This window comes from Leucopleurus acutus (genome assembly GCF_964270905.1).
Source record: "Leucopleurus acutus genome assembly, chromosome: 20".
NCBI lineage: Eukaryota > Metazoa > Chordata > Mammalia > Artiodactyla > Delphinidae > Leucopleurus > Leucopleurus acutus.
Genome location: NC_139162.1, coordinates 26,947,357 through 26,962,179, shown reverse-complemented (window position 1 = coordinate 26,962,179; position 14,823 = coordinate 26,947,357). Strand labels below are relative to the sequence as shown.

General features: G+C 41.9%; 1 protein-coding gene across 5 annotated transcripts in view; it reads right to left on the bottom strand.

Moving 5' to 3' along the window:
* The window catches only part of CSNK2A2 (casein kinase 2 alpha 2), a 38,368-nt gene extending 24,060 nt beyond the window's left edge, over positions 1 to 14,308 (bottom strand). For 4 of the 5 annotated variants that reach the window (XM_082862904.1, XM_082862905.1, XM_082862903.1 and 1 more), the window contains exons 1-4: positions 14,195 to 14,308; positions 13,263 to 13,374; positions 4,572 to 4,673; positions 1,961 to 2,011 (exon numbers count right to left, since the gene is read on the bottom strand). In XM_082862904.1, coding sequence (XP_082719030.1) covers positions 1,961 to 2,011; positions 4,572 to 4,673; positions 13,263 to 13,374; positions 14,195 to 14,298 — 369 coding nt within the window. In that variant the 5' untranslated portion in view covers positions 14,299 to 14,308. The remainder of the gene's footprint in view (positions 1 to 1,960; positions 2,012 to 4,571; positions 4,674 to 13,262; positions 13,375 to 14,194) is intronic. The other variant, XM_082862906.1, reaches the window with a different exon arrangement.
* Between the last annotated feature and the right edge of the window lie 515 nt (positions 14,309 to 14,823).

Sequence of the window (14,823 nt, the reverse complement as noted above, 5' to 3'; positions counted from 1 at the left end):
GTGAGGGACTTCCCTGGTGGCGCAGTGGTTAAGAATCTGCCTGCTAATACAGGGGACACGGGTTCCAGCCCTGGTCCAGGAAGATCTCACATGCTGCGCCACAACTACTGAGTCTGCACTCTAGAGCCTGCGAGCCACAACTACTGAGCCCACGTGCCACAACTACTGAAGCCTGTGCACCTAGAGCCCGTGCTCCGCAACGAGAAGCCACTGCAATGAGAAGTCCGTGCGCCGCAATGAAGAGTAGCCCCCGCCTGCCATAACTGGAGAGAAAAGCCCGTGCACAGCAACGAAGACCAAATGCAGCCAAAAATAAATAATTAAAAAAAAATACTGAAGTGAAATTTTTGCATCTGTGGCTAGATAACTGGTAAAAATTCATTAAGGAAGCAGAAGCACTGAAACCTGAGGGATCTGAAACCTGAGGGATTTCACTATGAAGTTCCATTGAGACCAGCTTTTAAACTTTTGCATTAGGAAAATGTTTGGTTTCATTAAAGCCTACTTCTTAAGAAACACATTCGCAATCATGTACATCTTGATAAACCTCAGTTGTTCATAGCAAAAGTGTGATCAGTTACGTGTATCAGCACAGTACTCTACCAGCTAAGCACTGCTCTCCTAGTTAATGAAAAAATTTACATCCCACTTTTTAGAGTTCACCTTTAAGGAGTCACATCAACAAGGAAACTTGTTACAAGTGGGAAAAGTCATCCAATTGTCCCTCCATATCTGAGGATTCAACAAACTGCGGATTGAAAAAAAAAAAAATTCCAGAAAGTTGAATTTGCTGTGCTCCACCAACTATTTACATACCACTTACATATTAGGTATTACAAGTAATCTAGAGAAGATTTAAAGTATACAGGATGACATGCATACGTTACATGCAAATACGATGCCATTTTTATTAATATATAAGGGACTTGAGCATCCTCGGGTTTTGGTATTCCTGGGGCTCCTAGAACCAATCACCAATCACCAATCCCCTATGGATACCAAGGGATGACTGCACTGAATATAAAACTTGCTTATTGTTTTATAAGTCATAATATCCACTTTTGCTTATTTTCACTAATTATTTTAGAGTGATTACCAAAGAAAAAGTAAATGTGAGGATAAGATTCTTTTATTTTCACCCCGAAGCATCACTCCCCATAGAATCAACTTTCAACTGCTGATTTGGTTTTGTCCTAACTTCTGTCAAAACAAAACCACAAGCCTTTCAAACACTGACAGAGAATTATATTCACCTAAAAGTTCTCTAAATGCCCCTAAAAATCAACACCACTATTTGTTTTTATATTGGTTTTCATATTATGCTCTACCATGTCCGGTATGCCTGGCTCCTTATCAGAAGGTTGCAGTGTTTGAACAAAAATAAAAACAAATTCACAAAAAAACAGCTTAAAACCACGCTTTTGGAACACTTTAAAGTCTAAATTAACACACCTTATAAACATAAGAAACGTAAATAACCCAAAATAGGGCTTTTCTAAAGCACCGTGACTCTGTCATCTGCTCTGTACAGTGTGCATGAATATACCTGCCATCTGACAGCTTGAATCCAAGGTACTATACTGACTTGTTTTCCATACAAGTCCCGTATCCATTTATCACTTCCTATCAGTAATATAAGATTTGTATGAAAATTAAAGTTAACACCTACCTAAAACTATGTTGTCTACAACAGGAGCGTTATAAATGAGGCATTAACTTAGACCCAGCCCAGCAGCCCTCCCCAGAGTACGCAAGGCAAAGAGTGATGAGTAATTCCACCTGTGCAAGAACCTAACCACTTTCTGCATTCTGTAGTAATGCTTTAAGGAATCCAATGTTATTTCCTGCTCTCACCAATGACCTTTCCCGGCCCCCTTGTGTTCTAGAGTATCAAGAGTGCTTATCGCCACCTCCCCACTCCCCATTAACCCCATGTCCGAAAGAAAAAGTATATACGCACCTTAAAATCTGTATTATTGATATATTCAAATACCAAAGCTGGTGTCTTTGACTGCAAGAGAGAATATTAATGCTTTGTAAGTTTCAAACAATAAATGTAATTTGCTTCTGTTGTACTGGTCCACCCCCAAATCCCACTTAGATGAAAGAGATTCACTCATCAGGGAGAGCCTATTAAGAAAGAATCCTCTTGAAATTTTAAGTTTGGAATTTGCTTCACAACAACTGGGGATGGTGGTTGTTGGGAAGTGGGTGGAGTATAGATGGAAAAAAGTTGGCCACAAGCTGCTGGGTGATGTGTGCCGGGAGGTTCATTATACTATTCATTTTATTTTGTAAATGGTTGCAAAAGTTCATAATAAAGCTTTTGTTTTTGTTTTTTAAGAAGAGTTGTATTCTCTGACCAACCTGTCAGTGGGCCTGGCACATTATGTGAAGATTTATACTCTGCAGTGTTCCAGGTTGCCAACTACAAAAGGAGTGTTACGTTTTCATCTTGGGTTAATGAGCCAGATGCATTTTACAGAATTATCATAGGTCTTGGGAATTTATTACTGGTCTTTTTAGGATCCAGAAAAGTCTACAATTATCAGTAAGGTAGAATGTGAAATTATTGCCTTGGCTAGGGACAATTAGAGAATGTCTCACTTTACAAAGATGTGTTTGCCCCACAAATCATATAAAATCAAGTATTTTTGAGTACTATAATCTTTAATGCAATGAGTACAAAATGTTCAGTATTTCCTTGTGTAAATACAGATGTTCAAAAGTCACATCTACCTAAGTAAGGTAAAATAATGCTAACTGGCAGTAACAAGCTTTCAAAATTGAGAGAAAAGCAGGGGTTTAAAGGGTTATAGGAAGAAATAAAATCATCTTGGAAATCTTTACAGCTGTGAAGTTTTGCTCAAGGAAGCAAGTAAAAGTTACCTAGGAAATAGGCCACAGTGCATGCATGCAAGTCTTTGAGCAAGCAGCAGACCTGGTGCAAGGATTCCTCACTGGCCCAACGCTGAAAGTTTCAACAAGACCACCAGATCTCTCTATAGGCTGGGAGCAAGCCTGTCCCCCTACAAGTTAGGGGATGAGGGTTCCCTATTGGTTTTCGTTCACCTTGATTTACTTGCGTTACATATCATGTAAAACACATACATGCTTTGAGTAACGAATTACAAAAATAGTAAGACAGGAATCATTAAGGTCTGTTAACTTAAAAAAAAAAAGCAAAATGAAGATGCTCTAAGTATAAAACTACACACTGGCCCACACTGCAGGCCATTTTCAAGGATTATGTAGTCCAGAGTTAGTCAATGTAAAATCAATCTGAGCTGATGAGGCTGGGAAACATTTTTAATACCTCAGATAGAATCCAGCATACAACCATCCTTCTCAATCTTTTCAGGGTCCAAAAGGAAAAACTTTTTTTTTTTTTCCAATTCAATGATACTGTGTAATCTTGGCAAATTACTTAACCTCTGCAGACTTCAGTTTTCTTATCTATACAATGTGACAACGTGGACAATAATGTTACCCACCCCACTGAACTGTTGTGGGGATTAAAAGACATGATACCATTAAACACTCAGAACAGTGCCTGGCACACAGTAAGCATTCAATGCATGTCAGCTACATTTTTATGTGGATGTCTTTAGCAGACAGAAGCAAAGACCTACTTCTTAAAAAGCTATCATGGGAGAACAGGGAAATATTCGAGGTAGAACAGGTAAAGAACAGAAATTGAATGGGAAGCTTGGCTAATCATAAACACTTAAGGTTACGTTACTCCCGAGGGAGAGAGAAAACAAAATTAAACAGCACATCTAAAATGGCTAAAAATTAAGCATTTTAACAAAAATATTTAAATTGCATCTGCGTATACAACGTGAGCCCCGATGGTGGATGCAGAATTAAAGACCAGTATGAGAAATAGCAAGATAGTGACCTCAAGGGGTCTGTGGGGCTGTTCAGCTCTCTATGGCAAGTGTCCACATGGAGACACTTCTTATTTCCTTCTATAAACCCAGATTTTCAAATGTCAGGCTTACTTAAGTGAGGTAAAATAATGTTAATTGGCAGTAACAAGCTTTCAAAGTTGGGAGAAATGCAGGGCCATAAGGAAATATTCAGCAAACGTTTGTGGGCCAAATCAAAATAATGAGGTAATAAACCTGGGACAGGGATTTTTTTCTACATAAACTTTTAGGTTCCATAAAAGTGGTGGTGGCGGGCTTCCCTGGTGGCGCAGTGGTTGGGAGTCTGCCTGCCGATGCAGGGGACGCGGGTTCGTGCCCCGGTCCGGGAAGGTCCCACATGCCGCGGAGCAGCTGGGCCCGTGAGCCACGGCCGCTGAGCCTGCGCGTCCGGAGCCTGTGCTCCGCAATGGGAGAGGCCCGCGTACCGCAAAAAAAAAAAAAAAAAAAAAAAGTGGTGGTGGCTATTTTATCATTGGGCCACCATGACTTTTTCTGGTTTTCAAAATCAGTTAGTAGTAAAGACAAACACAATCATTCCCACTATATTATAATGATGTTTCCCATTATTTTCAGGTTTTGTGACTTGACATACACAAACACACACACACACACTCTCTCCCGCAACCACCAGGCACCTACCACAGGGTCCTTCACGGTGTCAATCAGCTTAATGATATTTGTTCCACCACGAAGGTTCTCCAGAATCTTAACCTCTCGTTTTATCTTCTTTTTCTTCACTGGCTTAAATACACAAGAGTAATCAGAAGTAAGACTCCTTTTGAAGTTAATAAATAAAACTTTAAAACAATGTTTATATCAAATGGATATTGTACTATCTTGCACGCTGTGTTATGCTAAAGGGCATGTTTAAATTAGAAGAAAAAAAAGAAAAGAAAGAAAGAGATAAAATGGGCCTTCTCATAAGAATCAAATAATTCATGGACTCATATAGCTTATGTGTCAAATCTTCAAGTAGTTACATTTGGGGCACATAAAATTTTGAATACCCATGTCATACTTTAAAAATAAAATGCTTACTAGATAACTAACTGCCAAATGGAAACTGTTATAGCTCTGAACAGCTGTCTATCATGCACTCACAAATGGAAAAACCGAAACATAATGGTGAGACACCTGCTCTTCCAACGGGTTGCATGTAATTTTGTCTTCTAGGAGCGAAGACCAGTTCACTGACATCAAGTTACAAACTTGTTTCCCAGCTGCTGGCTCCCATGCCCTGTCTCCACTCCCATTTCCTTAATATCTAGAATCTGAAATCAGTTCAGAGCTAGTAAAACTTCCCAAGATATCCCATTCCTAAAGAAAGAGATGATGGGTCAGCAAAGGAGAAAACTGACCTCTGACACAGCAGTGACTGAAAACTCCCACTACCTACAAACCTTTCAATCTGCTGGATAGAAAAATCAAAAACCTTAATCAGAAATACTAGCATTATGTATGTTATTTCTTGTCTTAAATGGGCTAAAGAGTTTGAAGAAGAATAAAAGTAGTTATGGAAAAATAAGCATTATCATAATCAATCATGCTTTTTATAAAGTACTTAAACAGTGACTGGCATATAGGAAGCAGTCAATAAATGTTAGCTTTATTATTTTCAAAATTTTAGTTAGTAATAAATCATATTTCATCCTCACAAAATTCCTATGCAGTAGACTCAGGCAAGTTGAGCTATTTGCCCAAGGTCGCACAGCTAATTCTAAAAAGTGGGGGCAGGATTCTAATCTAGACAATCTGACTGTAGGCCTCACTCTTAACCACTGCACTTTCATTTCCCAAGTGTGGCTATGGAAGAAACATAACTGAGGAAAAGGAGTATTTCACCACTGAGACACCGTTATAAAAGCACAGGCAAAGAGAGTCCAATGGATTAGCCATGAAACAAGACTGAAAAAGCCTGTGTGTATGTGGTGCTGGTGGGATGGGGGAGATGTAATATACACACATGCCAGAGAAACCTCTTGTTGGTCACCAAGCTACAGCTTGAACACACAACAAAACAGAGGGATTATGAAATACAGAACACCTGTATCACCTGTAAGAGGGTGCTCAATTGAGAGACTGGAATCTGGCTGCAACCTTCCAAGCCAGCTGCCACAATCATGTCCACTCCCCTTTGTCAGGATTTTCAGTAGAATGGATCTGGCTACTGTGGTTCTTCCCCACGTCCACTTAGGAATTTTACTCCTTACCTCCCTCTTTCATAGTTACAGAGCTCAATACTTTGGGAAAATGAAGCACTTGAATATGAAGTACAACTTGGTCAGAAAACAGCCAGAGAAGGATATACTACGAAATAAGTAGCCTATAAGCTTCAAAAATGTCAATGTCATGAAACACACAGACTGAACAACTATTCCAGTTTAAAAAGATATGACAACTGAATATAACACATGGTCTGGGATTTTCCTTTGCTATAAAGAACATTGTAAGGACAACTGGCAAATGAGAATGAGAGCTGTAGATTAACAGCACTGCATCAATGTTAATTTCTGATTTCTGATCATGGCATTGTGGGTTATGTAAGCAATTGTTCTTGTTTTTAGGAAATAGAGGAAATTAGGGATGACTGCAATTTCCTCTCAGGCACTTAAGACATGTAAAAGAAATATAATTATTTATATGCACACACATACACATCTATGTGTGTGTGTGTGTATATATATATATATATATATACACATGTGAGTATATATATGAAAGAGTGAGAGAGAAGGGTAAAGCAAATGTCAGTATTTGAAAAATCTGGGTGAGAGATACAGCAATTTTTGCAATTTTTCTGTAAGTCTGAAATTTTGTTAGTAAGTTAAAAGAAAAATAAAAGCTGGCTATCATATCTAAAAATTTAGCCGATACCAGTATATTCAATGTAAGAAAATTCTAGAGTCAATAGTGTAGAATTCTAGAGTCACTATTGGAAAGCAGTTACACATCTGTGGGAGTGGCAACAGAGGGAGAAAAACACAACGGCCAGAAGAAGCCTGTGTTCCCCAAAATCCCTCTTCCCCTCTAACAGGGAATTAGTACAGGGGTAACCCATTAAATAAGTTGCTCCTATGACAATGCCCCATATAAAGCCTTGCATTGTTCTCCCATTATGCAGCAACAGATCAGGCAGGCACCCAGTTCCTAGACAACCCAGTTAAGATGAACATATTTTTCATTATGTCTAAAGGTAACCTATCGAGCATGTGAAGCATATTTTGTTACCCAATTGTCACCTGTCCAATAACTTCCCAAACTAGAGACTGGGGACAGCAGGACAATTCTGAAGTGGCACAATGGAGTCACACTGCAGCTGGAGTTCTCACATACTGACAAAAGACCAAGAGACTGTAAGAAAAAGGAGAGTGATGTACAGCTCAGGACACTCCCCTCCAAAGCAGGGGCACCAGGTCTCTACAGGACCCAGGCTACGGGTAACACCCTTTAGCCTCAAGCTCACTCTGAACCTAAGAGATGCTCCAGAAGCTGAAAAACCAATGAGCTCCTAGGGAGTGAAAGCAAAGATTTAAATTCTATAAAAAGAATTGAAGAGAAAAAGTTAGGATTTATAAGGGAGGATCATTGCATCCGAAGGAAAACAGACCATGAATTTTTATAGAAATAAGGATGCTCTGACCCTCTAGCCCACTGGCTGCATTCATTCACCATCACTAAAGTGGAGAATACATTTCCATCACAATCTCATCATTTCACATTTCATCCTGCATGCTAGAAAAAGCCTCTGTCTCACCTAAGGTTCATTTATTCCAATTCAGAGAATATCTGGTTCTAACTGAATCAGTTTAGCTGTTTAACAAAACAAAAAAATTTAAACTCAAAGTCTAGTAGATAAAATGGCAAAAAAGCTAAAAAAGAAATTAAAGTATTAAATCAAGTTTCAATAATAAATTAATTTTGGCACACACCTAGAGAGAATATTTAAAGGGGAAAAACTCATTTAAAATGTTCTGTGGGGCTTCCCTGGTGGCGCAGTGGTTGAGAGTTCGCCTGCCGATGCAGGGGACAGGGGTTTGTGCCCCAGTCCAGGAAGATCCCACATGCCGCGGAGCGGCTGGGCCCGTGGGCCATGGCCACTGAGCCTGCGCGTCCGGAGCCTGTGCTCCGCAACGGGAGAGGCCACAAAAGTGAGAGGCCCGCGTACCACCAAAAAAAAAAAAAGTTCTGTGCACGGGCTCTGAAAACAAAGAAAAACAGATTTTTTTCAGAAGGTTTCTGCTCACAGGCGAAGACTCCCAGCTATTCAGGAGAACCTTGTTCAATGTAATCCAAGAGTAAGGTCCTTTTTCTCTTTCCCTATTCACCAACATTAAACATTTTAAAACAAAAGACCAATTTAGTACTGGCTGCTTAGAAAGACAAAAGTTGATAAGGCCAGTAATCTGTCCTATTTACTTACAGCAGATTTTTAAGAAGCCAGATCTGAGAATGATTTCAATTACCAGCATTTAATTGTGACTGAATTTGCAAAGTAATGTCTACCAAAGGCATAAGAATTATGACCTCAATAAATGCCAGCAAATGTTAACAGGCAAAGTCCCATTTTAATTTCTTTCCAAGCATAACTGAACTAATAAATTCAAGGAAGGCAGGAATATAGCTCAGAACTTTCAAATCTGGGATTACTTTTATTCCACTACCAAAGCAACAACTGCCCCACTAAGATTAATTTCATCACCTGCAATAAACAATTACAATGAACAATGGTTGTCAGGAATGTAGGATAGAGGAGAAAGAAAGCTCAGTCTGGATGATGGCTTTTATTTTATTACCCTGGTAGCATCTCTAAAATCCATCATGACTGACCTAAATATAAACATTATCTGAGCAGTGTTTATTTCTTCACAGCAAATTTGCCCCTAATCTTTCAACTCTCATCTTCTCAATTACATTATCAACGTCTTGAACTGTTTATTCTAGATTAAAAAAATTTTTTTATGTAAAAATGTGAGGCACATAGCAGGCCTTTTGAATCTCATGGAGAGGATGGTGCGGTCCTTTCTACTACTGGTTCTGCTCTCTGAGCAAGTGATCAGGATGAGACTTGGAAGAACTGTATGGGTTAAAAAAGTATAAAAACACTGGTTCTTGTGGTATCAAACAAGAAAAGAAAGTAACATTTCACTTACACATTAAACATGCTGCTGTGGATACACACCAGAGAACCCAAGTCTGGGTCCCTATAGCTCTCTGGGCTTTAACCTATCCCACACTTCAACCAGCAACACTCTGATGTCAAATATTTCCCTTCAGAAGAATAACTCCCAAAATCATTGGAAACAAATTAATTCCATTTGACTTCCAGTGAGTGTTTGGCCATCTTTCCAGTACAGTTCAGAACATCCAGCAAATGTCCTACTTGTTTCCCTCACATCTACCAAGACTCCATGGGAGGGACCGAAGGTCGTGAACCTAGTGCTTCTGCCCCCACCAGCCATGGGACCCTGAGCAAACTGCAGGTTCCCCTGGGTCCGTAAAAAAGAGGCTGGGTTCTAGTAATATCCGTGCTCCCCTATCCTGTGACTCTGTTTCACAGGTTAACCACACTCTCAATGTCTGACCCCACAACCACAATATTAGAAACAGCACTGACTAGTTCACAATTTTTAATATTTTTATTTTTTTTAAGAAAATATTCATTTATTTATTTGGCCGTGCCGGGTCTTAGTTGCAGCACGCGGGATCTCTGTTGCTGTATGCAGGATCTAGCTCCCTGACCAGGGATCGAACCCAGACCCCCTGCATTGGGATCGCAGAGTCTTAGCCACTGGACCACCAGGGAAGTCCCCAAATTTTTATTTTTAATACTTTAATAATACTCTTTAACACTTTTTATACCATGAGACGTGTGTAGAAACTAGAAATCACCAAAATATTTAGATAAATTAGTATCAATGTCTTGTTTCAGAACAATGATGTCTTGGCACACTTGCCTAATAAAGTAAATGGAGGGTAAAAAACCTAGCAGCTGATGAAGTAGAAATAAACGAGAAAGCACAGAGCAAACATCATTTTGATATAACCTAAACAGCCACCAGCCCACTATGAACTAACTAAAAAAATCTGTAATCAACAGTCATCTCATCCTTCTTTTAACACTACCTCCTGCAAGTACAAAAATTTAAATATACCTACAAACAAGTAGGCTAAACATGCTGAAAAAATAAACTTGTATTACCATCATTCTTTGTCTGAAGCTTGATAATTAATTTCTGGAGGGCAAAAATGGACAGCCAAGCTCTTTGTATAAAATAAGACTACCAACAGGAAACCTAATATGAGGATTTCCAGTCCTTGCAGCATGGGTCCAAAAGCCTGCACATTTGTTTTTTAAAAACTGGTATTGCTCTTAACTTCTACTTAGAAAATAGCAGCTGAATTTGAAGGATCCCAAGGACTCTAAGAAGAGATGAAATCCATACATAGGTGATACTCACAAAGGGCTAAAAGTTGTCCAAAATGGCCAAATGTTTTTATTTGTCCATGCCTTCCTAAGAGGTACTAAAAAGGAACTGAAAAGTTGACTTTTCAAGATCAACATGAAACCTCAGGCACAAAAGTGGTTTTCTGCCCTGCTATATTAACCCTTACCATCCACCCCCTCCCCACCTCGGCCTTTTCTCCTCAAAACAATTTCTGTCAAAAAAAGATATAACCTCCCTATTGATTGGAAAGTTTTCTTTGAAGATTTCCAACTCAGGATCTCACTTCAGCATAGACAGAAACATTTTGCTCACCAATTTCTAAATTCCTAAAACCTCTTAATAGCCCCAATTTCTTTTGATCACAAAAATATTGAGAAATCTACTGATGTAAATTAAATGATATAAAATCCCTCTGTGGTCATTCATCATCCAACCATTGTCATATATTGAAAAGGACTGGATGGAATGTTCGCCAAAAAAGCAGGCAGCCCCTGTCCTCAAGGAATGTACCCTCTGTCTCAGTCACAATGTGCACATCAATATATAATTCCTTCCTGAAGTTGAAATACAGTACGCCTAGATGAAGAGGAAGCTTTTTCTGGATTCCCTCAAATTATGAGCAACTGGCACTCTGTTAAGGAACTAATTTCCTGTGGCCAAGCACCACAACAGTAGGTATTAGTCATAACTTTGACTTATCTGAATAGGGGCACTTTACTGAGTAAAGACCCTATTCTTTTTAAAAAACAATACTTTCAATCTACTTTAATTCAGCCTGTCAGAACAAGAAAACCCGACAATACCATTAGTAGTTTCTTACCCCATCCTTCAGACAGAACAAAATCTGGAGAGAAATGTCACAGGGCTTTGAAAAACAGAAAGTGAGTGTAGTTTTCACCAGTGGAAACAAGGTGGTTCAGGCTGCACTCTGAGAAGAACTTGTGTGGAAAAGATACAAGAAACAACACTTCATTAGCCAGAGCATCAAGGGGGCCTCCCAAGTCTTATTCGAGAACACTGGTACTTACTCTGTGCTCAACGTTAAGATCTTATAGCCCAGTGCTAAAATGAGCAGTAAGAGACAGGAAGAATGGGAAACAGGAGTTCTGGCTAAGGGTTATTTCAACATAGTGATGTTAGATATGTTTCTTTGTGCCTACAATTCTTGTCGGTTAAAAATAACCTTCAGCTTCCATATTGGGTTCCCTAAACATATCCTCCGAATCTTTAGAGCAGGGGAAAAGCTATCCAGCAACTGAGGCTATGAAGCTCTCTACAAGGATGACTAAAGGGCAACGTGATGCTTCCCTAAATGAACGTACTGTTATTTACATGTACACCTGAATGCTGTTCCTTCTCAAAAAAGACACTACAGGAAGTTGCACACTTACTCTAAAAATGCTACCATCACACAAATGTTTAGACATTTTTCTGGAATTGCTTTAGAGTCAGCAGTTCATTCTTCTGAATGTACAGCAATGGAATGTGGATATTCCTAATTTCAACTTATGCCTTGCTTAAAATTTCCTAAAGAGATTTTAAGCAGCTTATATTAAAAACATTTATGCTAATGTATAAAGAAAAAACTTGTATGCCTTTGCCAGGTGATTTCTCTGAAGAGAACATTTCTTTCAATATTTATGCTTGTGAAGAAAAACAAACAAAAAAGATCACATGACAATTCATACTTAGGGAAGAGGAGAGTCAAAAACTCCACGTCTTCAATATCAGTTCCTCACTTCTTACCCCAGTGTTTCTGACAGCACAAATAATTTGCTTATTTCTCTCAACTGCAATCCTGCCTCTTCATCACTAGGCCAGGATGGTACTGCGTAATAGAGATGATCACTTTTCGGAAAGGTGATTTTCAGACAGTCTAAGCCTGACCCCTCTTTCTAAATAGGGACACAGCTGCCCTCACTCTACTTAAGATACAAAAACAGCTTTTCAATCCCACATTCTTATTCACAAAGCCTCTTCAAAATGGCCACAATGTAACTCTTGTATATGTAAAAGTGCTTATATTAACTAACTCTGGTCATCTCAAGATTTCACTAAATGACATGCACACATATTGAATAATCTAGCAATGATGAATACCCTTCACAGATTCTAAGAATTACTTTTTAGTACACCCTATAAAACATTATCAAAGCTACACAATCAGTCACCTGGAAGATAATTTAGCCAATCTTCATGCTCATTAAGATCATGCCTTCATTCAAGAGATGACAAAGGTGTATGTTTAACAAACTTAGGCTGCTAAACCAGATTCAGGCTGTTTTGTTCCCATTATTATTTGTGATTACAAGTGTATCCCCCACTGCTCCCAACTTCACTTTTACTAGCTGATAAGCAACAACGAAGCTTCCTGACACTATTGACTCACTATATCCACCCCACCTGAAACTTTTATCACCAAAGGAGAAAAAACAATGATTATCCACTGAGGTGTTTCCCTCCGCTCAGGCTTCAAGCTCATCTTCAAAGAAGCTACTCTAATTGTTTCCAACTTCCTCTCTGGAATAAGAAGCTCAGTACTCAGGGAGCTCTTGGAGTGACAGGATCTGCACGAAAAGGCTCTTCTTGCTCCCGAATACCTATTTATTTTGTAACAAATGGAGCCCCTTTGGAATTTTCACTTTGGGACCCCATAATTACATTTCAGAACACGAACGTTCCTGAACTATCATGATTTGAAACAGGTCTGCGTATTTTCTTGAAAGTTCACAGGAAAACGGGGTGGGAGGAGTAGCAGAGAGACATCAGGCAGAAGATATGTAAAATGAGAGCTTGTACTACTCATTCTAGTATGTGGCTGGAGTAGTTTATATCCTCCTGACCTGTGAAAAAGAAATTTTAACGCCACTCATAAGACACTCACCTTGAGAATTTTGACAACCACTCTCTCATTGTTGGTGATGTTAATGGCCTCAAATACTTCACTATACTTTCCCCGACCAAGTTTTCGAACCAGCTGATAATCGTCTTGATTACTGTGAAAGGCAAGAAAGAGCGACACATAAATGCCAGGACTTGGGATTAACTGAGCCTATGCCCACTACACACCCCCATCCAGCCACTTCCATTAATCAAGCACTTGGTACTGCCTATATACATCATGCCACGACTCATTACCTAAATGAAAGCCACAACATAAACTTGGCTCCCTTCACTGGATGCAGCTCCTAACCTAACTGGTCCCTCATTAACTTGGGGGAGATGAGGTAGGAAGGCAAGGGTCTGAGCCAATCTAGAGAGGTGAGCAAAGCATCACCATCCTGGAGGCTCAGAAGTGCCCCTCTGCCCACAGCACCTGCCTTATACTTCACACGCCGAAGGTAGACAGCCCCTCCTTTGAGAGCCTGGACGTCTTTAAAAAATTTCCTCCCACCCAGCCTCATTTCAAAAAACTAAAAAGGCAGAGAATTTTAATAGCTCAAGAGTACAGCTGCTGACTTCCCACCCCAATAGAAACCCCAAAGCGTGAGAAGGGCCGCTCCCTCACTTCCACCAGGCTCTGGTCCCTGGACCCCTACACTTGTCAGTAAGAAAGCATTCCCTGGGGTGAGCGGGAGAGAGGGGTGCGCACGGCGGAGAGGAAGGAACGAGAAGGGGGGAGAAGGAGACGAGAACATAGTGTGTGTGTGTGTGTGGGGGGGGTCTGCCGCCCACCCCAGACCCGAGGAAGCACGGGCCCAGCGGGGAGACAGATCGCTGGGGGTCAGATCGCGGGGAACGAGTGCGGTCTGCGTCGGGGGGCGGCCGGGCGGGGGTGGGGTGAGAGGGCCCGGCGGGGGACGGCGGCGGCTTTACCCCCAGCTCGGGACGTGAGCCTCATAGTCCCAGTACTCGCGGCTTCTCAGGCTGTTCACCTCGGCGTAGACCCGGGCCCTGCTGCCCGCGGCCGGGCCGGGCATGGCGGGCGGGACCGGGGGGCGCCGCGGGGCGCCTAAGGCGGCGGCGGCGCGGCGGGGGTCGCGGGGCGGCAGGCGGAGGAGGCGGCGGGCCGCGGACCGCCGGAGGAGGAGGAGGAGCGCGGCTGCGGGCGGCCGCGCCAGGCCGGGCCCGCGGGGGCGGGCGGGCTGGGGGCGCTGGGGGCGCCGGCCGAGCCGGCCCGGCCCTGGAGCGACCGGCGGGGCGGCGGGGCGGGAGGCTCTCGCGTTCCGCGGCGGCCTCCGCTTGGCTCGCGGCCCCGCGGCGGCGGCGGCGGCGGCGGCGGCGGCGATGGCTGCACCAGCAGCGGCAGCCGCCGGCCGGGGAAAGGGTAGCGGCGGCGGCGGTGGCGAAGAAGGAGAAGGAGGAGGAGGAGGAGGAGGACACCCGGAAAAGGGGCCGCGCTCACTAGGAGCGGCCGCCGCCCGGCCCGGGGCCTCCCGGGCTCACAGCGCCCCCTGCTGCGCGGGGGGACCCGCCCGGCGGCCCGGCCCCACCCCCGGCCCCGC